Here is a 20,950-nt window from a genome sequence, read left to right as displayed (position 1 = left end):
AGGGCGGAGAGATACCTTCAACAATCGTCTGCACAATTTGGTCTTCAGGGAAATGCTAGTTGCTTTACGTCGCACCGAAGCAGATAGGTCTTATGGCGACTATGGGACAGGGAAGGTCTAGGAGTGAGAAGGAAGCGGCCGGGACCTTAATTAAGGTACAGCCCCGGCATTTGCCTGGTGTGAAAATAGGAAACCACGAAAAACCATTTTCAGGGTTGCCAACAGTGGGGTTCGAAACTACTATCTCCTGAAATACTGCATATTGGCCGCACTTAAGCGACTGCAGCTATCGAGCTTTGTTTCAGGGAAATGAAGAGCGAGTACCCTGTTGTAAAACTTAATATCCTGAATGAAGTCTGCCAGGTTCTCATCCAACCTCTGCACACTTAAGTCGTACTTTTGGATTAACGATGACATGCCCCCAGCCGGAATGAAATTAGACAGTTGGTGGGTATGAAAGTCTTCTATAGATGATCGATCAGCTATTGCTTTAACTATTTTGTCACAGAGGACGCCTACAGAATAAGGGTAAACAATTTGAAGTACTTGGGAGTGAGACAGAGCAAAAGCTAGCGCATCTTCTTGAAATTCTACTAAGAACCTTAGGAAGGAAATGACTTCATTAGTTGAATTTACTGAAAACTTGGAAATGCCCTCAAGCAATATAGCCAATGGGCGAGGCAAACTACTAAAACCGGGTGACATAATAGGTGACTGCATAGGAGGTTGCATAGGCTCAAACACTACATTAGTCCAAAAAAACGTGGAAGTTGTCTCGGATGACCAGACTCAGTACCCGATGGGGCAGATTTTTGTTGCATAGCAACAGATTTCCTACTCTCAATAGATTTACTAGGATCCTCTTCCGGAGATAAATTTACCATAGGAACTAGATCGGCTTTTGGAGTAGCGGCCCCGGTCAACAATTGACTAACTCTATTCGACATAAGAGGGGTGTTTCAATAGGTTACTGGCTTCCTTAGCATGATCCTCCTCCAATTTTAGAGACAAAAGGTCCCTAGCCCTTTTGTAGAAATGAAACAGCCTAGCATGCACAACCTTTAAGTTGGCTGGCAGTTGGAACACTCACTTCAAAGAAACTAACTATACAAGCAAGCTCAGTGGTATTGTCTGTGATAATGGATAGAGCCTCATCAATTTATTTCTCCCCAAATACCATGATGCAAATAGGAAATTCTAATGACTCCTAAAGTTTGGCAATATCTGAAACGACCCTGCCTCCAGATTGGACCTTTCTACTTAGCTCATAAATCAAATCCCCCTTGCCCAAGTGCCTGGGAGCGAGGACTTCGCGCGGCCCACAAATACTGACAGCAAAATGGAACAAATTTCCAGCAGCCAAGAAAATGATTAGAGTTTGGAGCAAATTCTATGTTTAGCCATCAAAAGGGGGCATTATCTAGACCCATTCAACCATGATCTGCTACCACTTGTTCCGGGGTATTCTGTGGAACGCATGGCTGAAAGAAGGTGTGGGTTTGAATGGGTCTATCTATGATAGTCAAGGATTAATTTAACATAAAGGTTATATTATTTTTCAGATATTAAATTTTTACAAACAACAAGATTTCAGGTACAGAGGTAGTTTGTACAAAATAGAAAATCAGAAATACCAGAATAGCTAAGTTACAATTTGAGCTTCAAGCTCATAATTTAGAAAGGTCCCAACATCACTACTGTTGCGTTTAGTTAGATAGGGAAGGAGACGAATCTCCCAATTTGTTTCACAGGAAATACTAAATCACAATACTGAAGAGCACGTTGCTCCAGCGGTTGTAAGATACGGCCTTCAAAATGCATCACGCATTACTACACAAATATCCATTACATTACAAGAACGGAGCCTCAATGCTCCACAATTCTACGCAGGAGACTATGCTCCCAAACCCTTACAGCCTGCTCAAGGCAATCATTAACTTTTACAAGTGAGATAAGAGCATCATTACTCAATAACTTTTACACTTTCTGGCCTCTCTAGGTACAACCTAGAATTTAAAAGACCATATCAGTGACCTTTTGAGTTTATACAGAAGTATCTAGTCCCCATTTTCTGGGCCTTGATAGAAATCAAAAAGTTCAATCACTGGCCCAAAAAGCAAAATGTATGGAAGCGGACACATGCGCTCCTTGAAATTAGGACGTTAAAACACTAGCTGGGCTTGTGGTCTGACAATGCAGAGGCTAATCCCACACTATTGAGGTGACTAGATGGACAAGTGAAGTTACAATTTACAAGCAAAAACAGTTACATAGTCACCTCTAGCTTAATTGAAGGGGAATTCGAGAGGGTAATGCAATCTCTATCTCCGGTTTTCAGTTTAAATAATTATGACTTGAACTTTTACATGAGAAGGAAGAAAAGTTTACATTTTACAAAATTCACTGTTACATAGTTAATGATTGGAAACCTTCACCCCAAGTCAGCTTTTGGAGCTAACCACCGAGTTAAGAACCGGTGGCCATTACCATTTCCAATGTTCTGTATGCAGATGAATGAGGCCCACGCCTCCTCTCTTAATACACACAGTCTGAAACGCTACGATCAATACAAGTTAGCTCGAAAAGGCGTCAGCCTTTATTCCCGAGAGAAAGGTTGAAGAAGGTTCTGGACCAAAAGCAGACATATCCTCTCAATTTATTGGCAGATAAAACAGGTGCAAGAAGCGTTTGATTGGCTGAAAAATAAATAAACAAAATTTCTAATTTGTCAGACTCCAGAGCTGGGAGGATAAGTAAGAAGTGTTGCAAACCTTGAAGTATCAAAAAGAAAGAAAGTTAATTCAGTTCAGAAAACCTATGAACCCAAAATTTCTAGATGATCCACCTTGCACCAGAGTGCCTGACCTCAGTTCTTTAATAGAGACATCTTTGGAGAAAAGTAGAAAACTTCTTGAAATAGTTGTTGCAAACTGTCATACACATAAAAAAAGAAATTCAGTCAGTTTATGAAACCTTAAATTAACACATTACCCTACAACTTTAGTAGCGACATCTATTGATCAACGTCCATCTTCTTGTACTAGTTGTTTTAATTTTTATGTGATAGACAGCGTTGTTGAAGGTGCTTAATTTAAGTGCAAGGGGTTGAGGTGTACCTCCCGGTTTTATTATTATTATTATTATTATTATTATTATTATTATTATTATAGGAGTGTTGTCAGCACACGCGTGTGCATAAGTCTCTAAATATTTGCTTCTCTGTGGTGGTTTCATGTTTTCTAATTACCTGGCATATGATTGGGTTAATGAATGCCCTTTAATGTTTAGCTGACTGATTAATATTGTATTAGCTAGTTAATGCGGTGTAAATATTAGTAATAATGTGTGTCCGGATGTCTTTGCATAATGATCCGCCTGCAATTTATTCTAGAAAATATTTATCACCAATGTAGAAAAACCTAATTCCTTATATGATGTTCAGGATCATACACGTCTATGTGTTCAACTATCAAGGAAAAACTAGCAGGAAGGTAACAATAAACAAATCAAACATTCCATAATGATCAGGAGAAATTATACTTTTTAAAATATCTCAGTTGAGCATTGAAATTAAAAACACACAACTATTTTCAAGCTTGAAGTACTTAGTCCCATCCATAAATGAAAGGTGCTCAGACATTACAAACCAACAATGTGGACAGTTTCATTACACAGCTAACAAGGTGTTTTTTTACAACGAACCAATGTAGAAATCAAATTAAATATTACCCGATAACGAAATTCCGTATTGCTTGCACCATATTCATAACAACAGCGGCATTGCTGGTGTGAGTGAGGAGGGAGTCAACATTATTGTAAGCACGTTACTTTTTTCACATTAATGTGGACGTTCCCTGGCGTGTATCCGCAGGTGGTGTTGCTGTAGATAAGATTTCCGAGAAAATGTTCCACTACATTCACTACAACAGTATGGGCGTTCACCGCTATGTATGACCATATGGCTAGTAAGATTGCTCTTTTCACTAAAGCATTTACCACAAACAAAACAGCAATGCGGGCGTAATCCAGTGTGCGTTCGCAGGTGACTGCGAAGACACTTCTTATCGCTGTACCTCTTGCCACATACATCACAAACATACGGGCGTTCTGCAGCAGTAGCTTTCAGATGACAGGAATGAAAAAAGAACGTGCATTTTAAGACGGTCTTTCAGAGAAAAAACTTTGCCACATTCCTTACACGAGTGCACTCGTACCTTGGTGTGCGTAACCATGTGCCTCCTGAGATTGCCGGTATCTATAAAGCCTTTACCACATTCACTACACCTATGAGGGTACTCCCCTGTATGTGTGAAACGGTGTTTTTGAAGGCTAGACGTCTGAGAAAAAGAAGCACCACATTCGGTACATTGGAATGGGCGTTTCCCAGTGTGAAGAAATTTGTGCTCAAAAAGATGACTTCTCTGAAGGAAGCTTCTACCGCATTCACTACATTTGAATGGACGTTTATCAGTCGGACGATTATCAGTGTGAGTAAGCAGATGTCTTTTTAGAGCAGGTTTATATGAAAATTTCCTACCACACTCCTCACATAAGTATGGACGTTCCCCTGTGTGAGAGCGAATGTGTTGATCAAGGAGAAACTTCTTTATGAAACTTTTACCACATGTACTACATTGGTTTTTCGAAACATCTGAGTGACTTTGCACTTCTGAAAGAAGAGACATGGACAGTGTAGCTTTACCACTTGCAGTACGATGTTGGGGCCTTTTCCTGCAGGTTGATACTAGTCTCTCGACGGAAGATTTAAGAAAAACCACATTACTGCATTCTAAAGGATGGATTGGCCTTTCTCCAGAGTGAGACAACACTTGTTTGTGGCTTACGTTATGAGGTGGCATATTGCAAATGAGATCACTTCCTGTTTCCAATACTTTGCTGTTATTATCACATGTATCCATTGGACCTCTGAAGAATACTACAACATTCTCCACACTAGAATACAGAAAACACAAGTATGTTATTACCGTTTACAAGTAAAAGAACAAAATGAAATCTAGAATCCACAAGCAAACGCAAAGTACGTAGCTACCAAAATGGTTCTTATTTTTTAACAATATTACTGATCCAAACAACATTACATCATGGACATAATAAAAAATAATCTTGCATACTAAACAAGGCTATGGTATATCTGCACAGTGAGAGTAGATAACAACAAAACCTAATGGAAAAACTATCACTGCGCACATAAATACAATCTGTGAAAATTACAAATGCTTGTAAATAAATGTTCAAGTTCAATTACAACAGAGAACAAGGGTGCAGATATCAGTACAGAGCATCATATCTCCCATAACCTTTGATGGTGTATTCAAGCCTTCAAATTCTGGGGAGCCACAAGTCATTGTGCACAGACAGTCGGAGATAAGGAACGCCATAAGCACATTATTTAATCCAAAAATCATCACAAACGTTTGGCCAGTTAAGAAGGATAAGACGCAAAATTTCGATTAAGCAGTTCGAGAAATTAGATTAACTAAGTGACTTTTGTCAGGCTATGAAACATTTAATGGGCAGGCAGTGTCCATGAACAAACATGAATCAAGAATTCTGGAATGGTCGTGATTCAAACGAAAGTCCCTCGGTGCTACCCAGTTGTGAAAACAACAGCTGCTAAACCATGAATAGACATACCATGAATAATAACAGTAGAAAAACACTGTAAAACCCCCAATCTTGTGGTAGAAGCTCGAAGACGGGAACGAATCGCTCAACTGCGAAGTCTGGGAAAAGGCAACCAACAAAAGATTCATCAGAGATCCACGTACCATATGAACTACCAATTATGTAGCAGGTCATTACCGCCCTCAAGAAGCACAAAGCGCCCTGAAAGGATTGCATCATTGTGAGAGCTGTGAAAGCTGGTGGAGATGAAAACATCGAGATTTTAACCGGATCCTAGTCGACTACCGGAAGTTCTGCACGATACCTGATGACTTGAAAACTTCTCTTATACACTCATTATGCAAGAAAGGCGATCGAAGTGATCGTAACACCTACACAGTTATATCAGTGCTGCCAGCAGCCCATTAACTACCCTCCAGCATTCTACCAATGTAGAGAGCCAATTCTACCAGATGATTGGTGAGTATCGGGGATGATGCACCTCTGGTGGCGGCTGTGATAAATAACACAGGACGGTGCGGCGATTGCAGCATGAAACTTATGCATGAAGCTGAAGCACGGATTGCGAAAATGATAAAAAATAATAAAGGCCCTAAACAGCGTAAGGGTAACGCGAAATATTTCGTTGTTAGATGAAAGAGGAACGGCAGAAACCATGGACTTAAGCAATGCACAGTTAAAAGTAAGTAAATTATGTAACAATAATGCTAATATTTCACGTACTACTAACTACATTTGAAGGCCTCCGGAAACGCCAAGATGCCTTAATTTTGTTCCCCATGTGTTCCTTTCCATGCGACACGTGTCTGACGTATTTGACCACCTTGAAGTATCACGATTTCCGGGTGTCAAAGCTGGAAAAGGGCGAAAGAAGCTGGGAGCTCGAAGAACGGCAAAGCGAGGTAGTTTGGGTATGGCAAGATGTATGAGAAAGATACGAAGCCAGGGAAAAGGGCAGAACAACTCGCATGCTGTCTGGGGATTCACAGATACCACACTTACACTACCGGTCAAAAGTATTCGATCACCTATGCAGAAAACGAGATACTTTATTTCAATGTACAACCACATCGTAAAAACTAAATAGACCAAAAAATATATATCTTCTCTCTCTATCATTAAGTAGAATACAATATGGTTTATATTTTAGCCTCTTCAAAGTATCCACCCTTTGCCCTCCGAACAGCCGCACAAACTCTTGGCATTGTGGAAATAAGATTTTGTCGTGTTTGTGTAGATACTGCAGTCCAACAGCTCTGTAAATTATTCCATAGCTCTTCAACATTAGATGACCTCAGTTTTCGGACCCTCCTGTCAAGTTCATCCCATAACAGTTCAATGGGATTTAAGTATGGTGACTGACTTGGCTAAATCATATTTTTCAGTTTCCCACATTTCTCTTTTCTATTTACATACCCTGTACACAATTTAGCAGAATGTTTAGGGTCATTGTCCTGCTGCAGAACAAACCCACGACCGATAAGCCCCTAGCCAGATGGAACTACATTGTTGATCAGTATCCTGTGATATCCTTCCTTCTTTAATGTTCCATTAATTCGCACTAGATAACCTACTTTATCACCCGCGAAACATCCCCACACCATAACCGACCCTCCATCATATTTCACCGTAGGTGTCACACACTGACTCTTCACACGTTCTCCACGAAGTCGACGAACAAACATTCGACGATGGCTCCACAAATACTTAAAACATTGATTCATCCGTGAATAACACCTTGGACCATTGCTGCACGCTAAAGTTTTTATGTTGCTGCTTCCATTGCATTCTTTTCACCTGATTTTGTGTCCGCAACAAAGGTTTCTTGGCCACTATACACCCCTTTAAACCTCGTTCACGAAGACCGCGTTGCACTGTTGAGGCAGAGATTGGAGCAGCTCGCATATTATTGACTTTCTCGCGAATTTCAGTTGCCGTACTGTGACCGTTCACGACCTCGTCATATGTATGTAGAGACATCCTGTACAGAGAATATGCCGTTTTCCGCGCGGTTCTGCGTTAAATAGCCGCCAAATGAGGATACTCTTGACGGTTCCGGGATGCGAGCCGCCCCCCGTAGAGTCGCGCGCCTCTCCTCCCATTGCGCGCAATTGGGAAAACAGGGAGTACAAGCGCCCGTAAGTGGAGTTCGTTCTCACTCTGAGCGGGAGAGCTGGAGCAAGCAAGATGTCACATGACTGAGAAGTGAGGTCACGAAACAGCCTCAAAGAAGTCGTCTCAACATACGAGACGATATCACCCCATGTATTCCCCTACATATCTAGTGGCACCAATGTGTAGCTGTCAACTGTTTCGAGGGTATTAACATTAATAACTCGGAAATACTTGATAGGTAATTTCGAGTTATAGCTTCGATGAATGAGGAGATTTTATGCGGATTTATCATGCAGAAAACCATTCTACATAATAATAATAATAATAATAATAATAATAATAATAATAATAATAATAATAATTGGAAGTGCTCAGGTAGTTGATGTCTTGAAGTGATTAAAACCAGATGTGCGGCTCTGACAGGACCAGGAAAACTAAAAAATCCCCGGGATCAGGCTCCACCTACTGGGAATTGATACTGACGCTTTGATGATTACAGACAATCCCGCGAAGGATTCGAAACGAAAATTGATCAGTGGAAAGTGGGATGTACAGGCTTTAATTTGATATTAAATTCAAAGTGTAAATATACCTGCCAGCGGAGCGATGTTTGACAAGGGGGAGTGGACTGACTCCCCCTCCAGAAAATAAGGCTTTCCACTATATAGGCGAGAAGCAAGAAGCGAGTGTATTTCAGTATATCCAGTGCATTCGGTCTAATCAGCAGATCTGTTCGTTAATGAACAGTCAGTTTAATATTCAGTGTCATGCACTGGAACCCTGGACAGGTGCAGTACGAGTCCTCTGACGTTTACTCTGTACACATATGAACTGATCTTCCCTGTATGATGTTACACGGGGTCTTCCAGATCGCAAAACACTTGCATTGGCACCGGTTTGCTTGAACCGCTGCAATGTATACACCACTGTAGATTGGGCTACGCCAACTTTAGTTACTATTGTCCTACTAGAACACCCTTCGTGAAGCAGAGCTACAATTACAGCACGTTTTTCAGTTCCAATCTTCTGCTTCCATCCCATTTCGAGGTGACATGGTATGCACCTGATCAGATACACAAACACACTGCTAACTGCACACAGTGTACTGAAAACTAATGTGAACTGCTAGCTGCACAGAAAGCTGAATGAATGAGACCTATTCGTAGAACCGGTCAAATACATGGCAGATTCATTCCGTCTTTACATGTTTATGCTTGTTTTATTATCAGAACAGGGCTATGATAGATTATTTAAAACTAAATCTCTGTTTTAACCACAAATCCATAGTTGTGGTAGGTGATCGAAAACGTTTGACCGGTACTGTTAAACAATGAAACAGGCCTGGCAGGGTAACATGTTAATTACTCGTGAGCGCGAATTTCTGCAAGGGTAAAATAACCGAAAATTGTGAAGTAATTTAATGAGTGTCTTGAGCTGACCGTTATATTTAGTGTAATTGCCTTTCTTAATGTGATATGCACGAGATAATAGTGGGAAATAAGCTTCAGTTTTCACAATGAAGACGTGTTGTATCTTGGCTTTCCCGAGAGCGGCGTCTCTTTCGAGAACTTGCACGAGGGCACAGAGAGAAGACGCGGGGTGGATTGCAAGAGTGACGGTGAGATAGAGTGCGTCATGAGCTTGTAGCAATTAGACAAATCCAGTGTTATAATAGACAGATGTGGTCAGTTTTCATCATCCGTAGTTTGTGAACAATAGTTGTTACAAGGAGCTAGGGAGAATATTTGAATTAATTTTGACTGAGGAATTAGTCCGCATACTTGGGTAGCAGTTTGTAATAAATAACTTCTTCATGTGAGGGTAACTTACCCGTAATTAGTAGCAGTACAGGACGGACTATAATCCCGGATAGAGGATAGAGTCCTAAAACGCGAAATGTTAAATTAGGAGCGACAGGAGTGTGAAAACACTCATATAATTTGTTCGCGTAGACTGCAGTTACCGGCGGTACTGGAATTTAATGACAAGAGCTGATTAGGCACGGACCCTTCCCACAACCACCAGTACGGGTAGGCGATCAGGTTTACAAACGAGACCTTCCCACAACCACCAGTACGGACAGGTGATCAGCTTTAGAAACGAGACATTCCCACAACCACCAGTACGGACAGGTGATCAGCTTTAGAAACGAGACATTCCCACAATCACTAGTATAGGCAGGCAATCAGCTTTAGAAACGAGACCTTCCCACAACCACCAGTACGGGCAGGCAATCAGCTTTACAAACGAGACCTTACCAGTACGGACAGGCAATCAGCTTTACAAACGAGACCTTCCCACAACCACCAGTACGGACAAGCGATCAGCTTTAGAAACGAGACATTCCCACAATCACTAGTATAGGCAGGCGATCAGCTTTAGAAACGAGACCTTCCCACAACCACCAGTACGGGTAGGCGATCAGGTTTACAAACGAGACCTTCCCACAACCACCAGTACGGGCAGGCAATCAGCTTTACAAACGAGACCTTCCCGCAACCACCAGTACGGACAAGCGATCAGCTTTACAAACGAGACCTTCCCACAATGCAGGTGCTCAAGCAGACGGCAACGGGATGAACCATACCATGGAGCTGAACCACGAAGCTGCAGGCCAAGACGCCGTTAGCGCATGGTTGTGCTAAAGCCATGTAACCAGTCCAGGTGGAGTGCTATGAGGTCACTGTGGTACAGACAAGTCTGCATAGATGATTTTCTTAGAATGAGAGAGGAATAGGCAAATCGCTTCTGCAAATCACTTCTGTTTCTTTGTATATAAATGCATGACATGCCTAACGGGCTGTAGTATAACTACGTTAGGAAAAATGCATGCGTTATACAGTGTCATCAGCTTTGTGTGAATTTATGCGGTTACGAGAGTAAAATATTGAATTCGGGTCCTTTAATGTAACGTTATCCAGTTACAAGCTTGTCTGAGAGTGATGTAGGTATTTTTTGTGATGATAAGGTCATCTGACGATGACGGACGGCGGGCAAGATGTCGAACGGGGAACTTTTATTATGAGATAGTGGCAACATAAGGAATAGGTTTCCAGGGAATGTTAGGATAAGGCAAGTAAACACAGAAGGAGCAATGACGATTCTACCCAACGTTGCACTTATAAGTTTTCAATGTACTTCCGGCAAGCTAACCTAGGCCTGAGCACTAGACACGAACCCGGATCTATAGTATATTGAGATGAGTGTTAGGGATGATATTCCTGATACCCGATGTGTGAATACACACCAACAACTATCTATTGAAAGTACGAGTCTGGGAATCATTGGACCGGGTGGTCCACCAGCCCCTGCGATCCAGTTTTATGCATCCCTTCACATTTACTACAATTCTGAAAGACATCGGTCTCTCTTCGTAAACCGGGCTAATATAACGAGATTTGTGTTTATGGGATAGAATACAGCCACTATTAATTCATTACAGGTATGTCGAATGAGTATCGATATGCAGAACATGTACTTTAAAACAGGAGGCGGACGCACAGACCGAGAGCACGGAACTGCATGCCATAGGTCAAGAACTGAAGATACAGGATGAACAATCAGCCAGTGCCGAGCCCATATTTACAAAGAATTAAGTCACTATAAAGCCACATAAGAGAGAACTTACTTTTAGTGACATCTTGCACAATTAGTAGTTATGAGTTATCTACATAAGCGTCTATCCCATTACATGCCAAACTGAAATCATGAGAGAAATATTCCAAGAAATGTCGGCGACCAGATGAAATTGTTAATAAAAAATAACTTACTAGACAGAACTACTGGTCTATTAGAAATTGTACAGTCATATTTTTCAGCTCCTCTGATTTTAACACCTAATTTTATTCCACGTTCACAAATACTCTCCCTTTAGGCTGCTTTCCGCTTTCATTATTGTTCGGTAAGGCATGAAATAGTTAACAAGTCTTCTAAATTTGAAGGCGTATTCCTTCTTTTAGAATATTACTCTTCCAATGTCACAGTCACAGGTCAGAAGGACTCGGTAATTCACTTGGGATTGGTCCACATGTAGCACAGTGTGGCGCCGACTGTTTCATGGCTGAACTAGTTCGGAACCTCGATACCACAACAAGGTCGTGGACCTTGACAGCAGGAATATGACTCCTCTTGTTAAATCATTTGGCTACCCGGGCTCAGGCCTTCTTTAAATATTGTGAACATTCATCCCACTTCTTTTGCAAGTTCCGGTCATTTGATGGCTGTGACAAGTAATCAAGTTTCCAATTTAATTTCAGTGGATCAGTAACAATTCTACCCAAGAATAGTTCCACGGGAGTATGGCGATTGGATTCTTGGACGGCACTGTTGATACCAAGGGTAAAATAGGATAACATTGTGATACGTACTCAAGCAGGCTCCTTCTACGTGTGAGGCCTGGGGATGGTTAACACCCCACGAGAAACAGAAGTTTCGAAACTTAGAGCAGGTAAAGGTGGAAGCGTTGGCAGAGACCAAGGATTTACGTGGGCCGAAAACTCCAAAAATATGTCGGGATAGACAATCAATGGCAACTTTAGAATTTAAGCTCTTGACATGAAACAACCACATGAACTTGGAGAAACCATCAATCACAGACAAAATCCCGATGCTGTTTAATTTAGATGTTGTGAAGGAACCGAAGGAATCTATAAACAACTTCCCTCTGGGGTACATAGCTACATCAGCTGAATGAAAGCCAATCAGGGAGTTTTGAGCAGTTTTACACTTCTGACAAGTGTCACAACTCTTCACATATCTTAAAATCTCCTTCATTTAGAACCAATAAAAAGCTTGTGAAATTTTGTGTAAGGTTTCATGCTGCACCAAAATAAGAGTTGTGAAAATAATTTAATGTCATAGGCCTCAAGGGGCTTGCAACTAAAATTTCAGCAGACTTATTCCTCGTGTTGCGACGAAATAGTACACCTCGTTTAATCTGAAATGACTTGTCACGTGAAGATCGTCATTTACTCATTTGATCAGGTTGGCGGACTCTGGATGATCCCTGTGGTGTTTTGAGATTTCCGTAAAAGTCCACAGGTAATATCGAAGAAGACTAATTTTCCCACCATCACATGGATTATCATCAGAATCGCCGACAGGTGACTCGAATCCATCGAACATCCCGGACAGGCAATCAGTAACAACGCTGTCTTTTCCCCTGACATGCAAGACAGTGAACTTGTAAGCAGATCGACGGATATTGCACCTCGCCGTACTTCCTACCTGTTTGCATAGCGCTCATCCATGACAGCCTGATGGTCAATGTGAACAAGAAACGACAGTGCTCTAAGTGAGAATGGAATTTCCCTACCCCTAGCACAACAGCCAAACATTCCTTTTCATACACCGAATACTTAAGTTCTGCCCCATGGTGGAACTTACTGAGATAGCCGACTGGTGCTAAATTTTCATCATCCATCCTCTGGTTTAAAGTGGCAGAGATAGCAATGTCACTAGCGTCACACTAACATGGAATCCTTGGAGAAATCCGGGCTATGCAGTACAGGGGCTTTACACAGGGCATCCTTTAAATGGGAGAAGGTCTTATCTTGATTTTCACCTCAAATGTAACGGATGTTTTAATTTTTAACTTGTTTAAAGGGGCCGAAATCCCTTCTCTGATGAAGCAACTATAGAACCCCACCATACCCAGGACTTTCTTACACCACGGACATTTCTGAGTTGCGGAAAATATATTTGATACACTTAACCCTGTCGTGGTTCACACTAATACCAGAATCTGATATAACATGACCCAGGGAATTCAGACATCTGGAAGATAGAGGCAACTTTTCTGCTTTTACAGTAAACCCATCCTTGCGAAAATGATAAAGAACCTCACGAAAATGAACAAGGTGCTTGTCAAGCGTCAGAGAAAAACTAAGCAAGTAATCAAGAAAGTTGAACACGTAGAAATACTTCAAATCCCCAAGGATGGAATCCAGGACGCAGGTCAGCACTTGACCAACTATCAATATGCCTATTGGTACTTTGTTGAATTAAAACAATCCAAACGGTGTGGCAAAGGCAGCATTTACGATATAAAGGTGTATGAGAGTCAGAGCCATACCAGTGTTAGAATGCGCTTTTAAAGGTGGGTAATGTGAAACTGTCAAAAACAATATTTCTATTGACCTTTCTATAATCCACAATAAGTCTGAAATTACCATCATGTCTGGGAATAAGGGCCACTGTAGCAAGACATTGACAGACTCTCCACCTTCTCTTCCAGGAGATCGTTGACACAATTCCTCATGGCAGACAGTTTGAGTATGGAATGTCATACTTCAACTCAATGAAATATGATAAGTTCTTTGCACAACCCAAATCCGCAATCACAACATTGCAGAAATTCTCCAACAAACTGTTTAAGATCAGATTTTGAGTTTCCGTCAAATCACTGGAAATGCTGGGTAATTTAGAAGTTGAAATGGTACAAATAGCGGCCTTCTGAAAAGGTGTTTCAAAAGTACATGTGCAGGTGATAAAATCCAGAGATAGACCAGTCGAACCTGAATCATGGTGCAGACAGATTGGGTACTACATTCAAGTTTAAATTCCACGACAAACCGTTTATCTTCATGTGACATCTCACGTGATATCAGCACTAATTTAACTGGGAAATTTGTCGTCAAGCATGTTGAGAGTTTTGAATGCCAAACCATCCAGAAAAGCCTTGTTTAGGAAGGAAGGAACAGCACCGGTATATAGCATAGCATAAAGGCTCCTGAACCACTATTAACCTTGACCCATCGTGACAACGAAGGTAAATCCCAAACCTCCCATGTTCGAAAATAAGTGGGCACCAATGTCGGATCATACCACCCGTGTTCATTTAGTTTCCCTGACGTGGAGAAACATGTGGACACACATCAAGGTTGATGCAGTGTAACCCAGTTCAAGTGCAGGATAAAGGGGAACGCTTTTGACAAAACCTGGAGAAATGCCCTGCCTTTCCGCAATTATAACAGACAACCTTACCACGGTCCAACTGGTGTTGGATGGTATCAGTATGGGGATGAGGGCCGGAGGGTGAGACAGCGTGAGGGCCATCGCTTCCTTCGAGATGATATTGAGGAAAAGGCTGACAAATGGATAGGGTTTTAGAAGACAAGGAACATGCTGTATCTGGAACAAAAAGAGTCAGCTGAGGCGGGAGGAGGTTGGTAGAAACTGTGCTGAGCCACCATGCATTCATACTCCCTCCCTAGCCGGAAGATGTCATCAGCGGTACTAACATCACTTCACTTACTAAAAAAAACTTTTAATTCGGGGTTAAATACCGGTCAACGGTTTTGAGAATTTCAGCCCTGGAAGGAGGGGAGTTTAATCAGTTAAACAGCATTAGAATCCGCATGGCGTAGTCGTCTACTGACTCATTTGTACCTTGTGTGCGCTTAGAGATTTCAAGTTTTCCACAAAAATTAAAGGCAGAAGAGTAGAATCCCATCTTAATTTCATTTTGAAAATCATTCCTGGTATGAAGTTTGTCCTTTGCTAATCGAAACCACCCCAATATAGGACCATCAATCATAGCAGAAATACAAGGTACAAATTCATCGGTAGGGATTTCGCAGCAATCAGTAATATCACCGGTTCCTTCTAGGAATTCTATAACAAACGAAGAATTACATTCTCCTCAAAATTTTAGCCCCCGCTTCTTTATCACATTCAGCGCTGAGATAAAATTGAAACATCCAGCATTGGGGCAGGACGAGATCCCTTCACGCTGAGCGGTCGGAGGGAACAGATCAATTTCCTGTCCCACATCATTGGGAGAACCACTAGTTTTAGATCTATGCAACGAATTTAGTGCAGCTAAGTCCTTGACTGTCATTTCCACGTGCAAGATTTCATCTTCGCTACTATTTCTAGTGTTTCCTTTCTCCATGTTTGAGAAGAGTACTTTTGCCCCAAAAACTGAACAGCAGAAATGTAGATGTGGAATTTCACAACAAGGTAACAAGATAGTACAAAAGGACAAAATTATAAAATTGGGGGTTAATGACAATGAGAGTTGTTAAAAAGGGGATGCCCAACGCAAAGTGTAATGCCCTGTAGGAATGAGCTCAACTTTACCTTACTGAAAACTCAGTTTTTGGTAAGATAATCTGGTGGAATCACGCTCTGCTACCATCTATAACCTAAAACCCTCACTAACGATGATAACCAGCAAGTAATCAACCAGAAATAAACAAAATACTGCAGAGATATTTAGATGGGCAATGGTAGCAATCAAAGAAAATCCTGATGGCCAATGAATTTCCTCCAGAACAAACATGGAAACCGTTAGACATCAGACCCCATGTTAGAAATAACAACCCAAGAACTATCTACAATACTAGCACGTTGAAAGAAAAGGAAAGCTAAAGAGAAACACTGAGTTTATTAGTCAAAACCAGGGGACAAGATAATAAAGCAGGAAAACAGAAATCATATAATGAATAAGGGACAAAAACTAACAATGTACTCTTGTGCAGTAACAAAGAACAGGCATAAGCAAGCTTGTCGTAATGTGTAACAGAGCTCATCAAAAACATATCAGAATCGTCTTTGAGAATATAGGCAACAACAAAGATCTGTGTTGCATTATCTTGAACCCCCAGTTGTAGGGTTTAGTAAAAATAAGCTAAATAAATAAAACAACTGAAAATAAACCTATTTGTAAGCCAGCTGCACAGGGGATAGGGCATAAGTGACGTAAACTGAGATCCATACGTCAGGAAGGAAAGTCAATGGCCTGCACACAAGATACAAAATGGACCCTGGCTGACTAAGAAAAAAAACCACACAGTTACCGTGTCATATGACATAAATAGAAGGACATTGCATAAGGAAAGAGGGGGGGGGGGGAATATAACTGCACACATAAGGAAACAATAAATGAGTAAAATTAAGATTGATTAAATAATCTTCCTCTGAAGCAGCAATGGCATGCAATTTACCGAAAACACACAACATTTACACATCCAGAACCAGCAATGTAAAGAGAAGGTGCTTTAAAATGGACCTAATCATGAGAAAAAACATGCACTTATTATTCAGGTACAGTGCATAGAGTAGATTACTCATATCAAATCTTGTTGCCATAAATGTCCTAGAAACACATAACCATAACTGACGTCAACACGCATAACCTAAGAACATTGACTCCTGCAAAGAGCTTTGAGTAGCACAAAACAATTCTTAAACAAGTTGAAGTACACAAATATTCATAGCAATGGGCCGCGAATTACCCACGTAACGGGGTTGCCGATGGAGAGAAGGGACACAGCACCTCTAAAGGCTCACATAAAAACACAATAATATGCATACAAATACACCAGGAATAATTTGCACACCAAGAGCTATGGAGCGAAAGAAAGAAAAATGTAAGCTGAGGAGAAAAACAAAATCATAAATACAGGAACAAAATCTGCTGGGACTTAAAACATGACATGAAGGATCATAAACAGGCTAGCAAGATGTCAAGGCAACCAAATAAGACCGACACAGATAATGCACACATCATCATAAAAACAAAACTACTTATGATATTACCAGCCTAAATAAGGCCCAAGGATTTGTAGCTCGTGGCAGCTTTCATAGAAAGGCATTTTGAAATGCGAAAAAATATGGAAATAAAGGCAGAATATCACACGCCAGAAGCATGCATTCATCCTAGCAGAGTTAGGGCAAAACAACCTCCTCAGAGAATGATAATGAAGAAAGGACAAGGAAAATAAAATAATACAAGAAAGTGGAGCCTTGCTTTCCCATTAGTGAACCGGGAGAGTGAAGGAGCACAGAAATGTCAAAGAGAGAAATTAGGTAGGGGATATGAGCAAAAGCTCCCAAGAAAATAAAGCCAGTATGCGTATAACACGTAATAGTGAACCGAGGTTCGGAACCTGCCACAATCCCACGATTTTCCACGTGTGTAAATGCTACCAGCACTGTCCTGTATATACATTGAAACCCCTTTTGATTGGACACGTACTGAACGCACTGTTTAATACCTTTAAATGTCAATAATCCACTTTATGTTGGACACCCCTCAAACTCTGAACTTTAAATTACAGTTTGGACTGATTGAAATCTTTATTTTGATTTGCTGTTTGAATTGGTTTAGTGCGAAGCATTTTAACATTGTCATTGGAAATGCTGCCGGTCTGAGAGCATTTAGAAACAATAATATTAAGACTGACAGTCTTCCTGTATTTTGGCATCACAACAGAAAATCGGAAGAAAGCTGATATTTTCAGAAATTGGTTAAAAGAAATCAATCTAAAAAATGAATAATGATAAGAGTAAAATACTGTTGTCTGTTTATAATGCTATAATCCATGTGGACATAAATCTATCAAATCCCACAGTAAAATTTAAGTCTTCTAACTTTACAAATGAAGTTCAACCACTAGACAAAGGGATAGTTCAAGCTATACATTCACTGTGTAGGAAACAGCTGAAATGGGTCCTCATGAATACAGCACATAAGTGAAACAATGCAATCCAATTTACACGGATTATGAGGTTCCTCGACACAACATGCTGAATCCATGGTGCTTGGATGGACGTGTCTAAAGAAACAATTGTGAAATATTTCTATCTTGCAGAATGTGTGCCCAACCAACTGAAGAGGAAGAACCATTTCACTTAGATAACATCTCATTAACCGAGCAACTAAGATGTCTTCCTCGTGAACTGTCAGGCGGTATTTTTAGTGATTTCAACAATGAATTGGAAGTCCATGATGATGTTATTGGAACAATTCATAGAGTGTTATAAAAACTGATATCTTTGGAAGAAAGGTTATCATAAGGAGGAGAAGAAGAATCAGTTGCTGTCCCCAAGCACCTGCCTACTCATCAGAAAGCTGTGCAGTGTATTAATGAGTTGGAACATTACGTGTTTGTGTACAACCTATGAGAAATGACTGAAGCTATTTGGATTACATTAGAAAATTGAATTGGAGTGGGCACGTTCAAAAATTAAAACAAAGTCTTGTGACTGATTTTTTCACTGACCAGTAAAGGGAAAGTACTTTACCGCACAAAATAAAAAACATAGGCGAATACTGTGGCATTTGTTTACAGATTTGGTGGGCATGAAAAGCAGTGTACTGCAATGTCACAGTACACACTAGTACATGGTTAGTGTACTTCTGAAATACCGTATCCCCAGCCTGTAGAATGGACCAATTTTTTACCAAATGTAGGTGTCCAACTTAGAGGGGTTTCACTGTAGTTAGTAATGGAGACAGAGCACGGCACCTATAACACACACACCCTCATTGATGAGACACTCAAGAACACCACAGCCAATGTAAATATAAGAAGAGGATATATCAAAGCATTTCAAGATCAATACCGGGGTATGAAGAGGAGATAGCCTGTCGCCCATTTCATTCAACCTCGTGTTCAACAAGTCATAAAAAATGATAAATCTGGGAATCAAACAAGTCACCAATAGAGCCAGGACTGGCATATGCAGATGACATCAAGATTCAAGCGAAATAAACACTCTGACCATTCAAACGATTGGGAGACTTCATCTTTCCTGGTATCTCAGTGAAGGGGTTCATCCATTGTCTTCTGCTATGCACTACACACCTCCACTCACTTCATGCTTCCTGAGCTTTCTTCTGAGAATTTGGCATAATTTGGAAGCAGTGAAAGGTGCTGGTACATATAGTAGCTTATACATATTTAAATTCAAATATTATATTCATCTGTACGTACAAATCCATGCTTGATAAATTTTGTGATTAATTCACATGACTTTTACTTTAATTCAATTAAGATCCAGAAAAATAACCAGGCCTCCTTACGGAGTACAATGTATTAAGTTAATACAATGTTTGGCCTACTTATAAAATGAAAGCTGGCAATCATCTAGTTGAATTAATTCCTTTTCACTTGTAGTTTCTGGTATTGGCATATTATTCGCACAATGGCTTATTGCTATGTACCGTATTGCAAAAGCCACAGTGGGAAAAGTAAAGGAATTTTGTTTCACAAATTCCTATAAAATGCAGACCTAAGACAGAAGGGGCTAAAAAAGACGTGTCACGGGAAATATATGTACCTAATTTTGAATCCAGAACAGTCTTAGTTTATAGTGAGCATTCTGCTGAAGCAGAGCCCTACCAGACTAAAAATAAGAAAATTGAAAGAAAATGTTTTCCTTCCTTCATTAAAAATTATCCCGAGCTTAAGAGGCCAAAATCAAAATCAACACTAGAAAGGCCACCAGTAAATAACTATGAACTAGGGCACAACACTGGAAGGAAGAGGAAGAGAGGGGGATTTTGATGATGAATCAGCTGTTTATGTTAACATTTCGCCAGGCTCTGTGGCTCAGATGGTAGACGCGCTGACTTACTGACCCCAACTTGGCAGGTTCGACCCTGGCTCAGTCCGATGCTAATTGAAGGTGCTCAAATACGTCAGACTCGTGTCGACAAATTAACTGGGACGTAAAAGAACTCCTGCAGGACTAAGTTCCGGCACCTCAGCGTCTCCAAGAACTGAACCAGTTAGTGAGACATTAAGTCAATAACATTAATAATGAATGTTAACAATTCTTCCTCCTCTGCGAATCATGTGACCTTGCCGCGGTGGGGAGGCTTGCGTGTCCCAATGATGCAGATAGCCGAGCCGCAGGTGCAACCATATCGGATGGGTATCTGTTGAGAGACCAGACTAACGAATGGTTCATCGAAAGGGGGGTAGCAGCCTTTCGGTAGTTGCAAGGGCGGCAGCCTAGATGATTGACTGATACGGCCTTGTAATAATACTCAACATGGCTTAGCTGTGTTGATACTGCTACACGGCTGAAAGCAACGGGAAACTACAGCCGTAACTACCTCCCGAGGACATGCAGCTCTCTCTGTATGAATGATGTACTGATGATGGCTTCCTCCCGGGTAAAATATTCCGGAGGTAAACTAGTCCCCCATTCGGATCTCCGGGGGGGCGATCATCAGGAAGATGGATACTGACATTCTGCGAGTCGGAGCGTGGAATGTTAGAAGTTTGAATCGCTGTGGTAGGTTAGAGAATCTGAAAAGGGAGATGGATAGGCTAAAGTTAGATGTTGTTGGTATAAGTGAAGTACGTTGGCAGGAAGAACAGGATTTTTGGTCAGGCGACTACCGAATTATCAACACGAAATCAAACAGGGGAAATGCAGGAGTTGGTTTAAT

At 40.9% G+C, this 20,950-nt stretch overlaps 1 protein-coding gene across 7 annotated transcripts in view; it reads right to left on the bottom strand.

Annotated features, from left to right (window-relative positions):
- Positions 1-3,525: 3,525 nt before the first annotated feature.
- The window catches only part of LOC137496911 (zinc finger protein OZF-like), a 137,839-nt gene continuing 120,414 nt past the window's right edge, over positions 3,526-20,950 (bottom strand). For all 7 annotated transcript variants that reach the window (XM_068226920.1, XM_068226924.1, XM_068226921.1 and 4 more), the window contains one exon: positions 3,526-4,953. In XM_068226920.1, coding sequence (XP_068083021.1) covers positions 4,089-4,953 — 865 coding nt within the window. In that variant the 3' untranslated portion in view covers positions 3,526-4,088. The remainder of the gene's footprint in view (positions 4,954-20,950) is intronic.

This window comes from Anabrus simplex, chromosome 3 (genome assembly GCF_040414725.1).
Source record: "Anabrus simplex isolate iqAnaSimp1 chromosome 3, ASM4041472v1, whole genome shotgun sequence".
NCBI classification, from domain to species: domain Eukaryota; kingdom Metazoa; phylum Arthropoda; class Insecta; order Orthoptera; family Tettigoniidae; genus Anabrus; species Anabrus simplex.
Note: the sequence above shows the minus strand (reverse complement) of the source record. Positions and strands in the feature narration are given on the sequence as shown.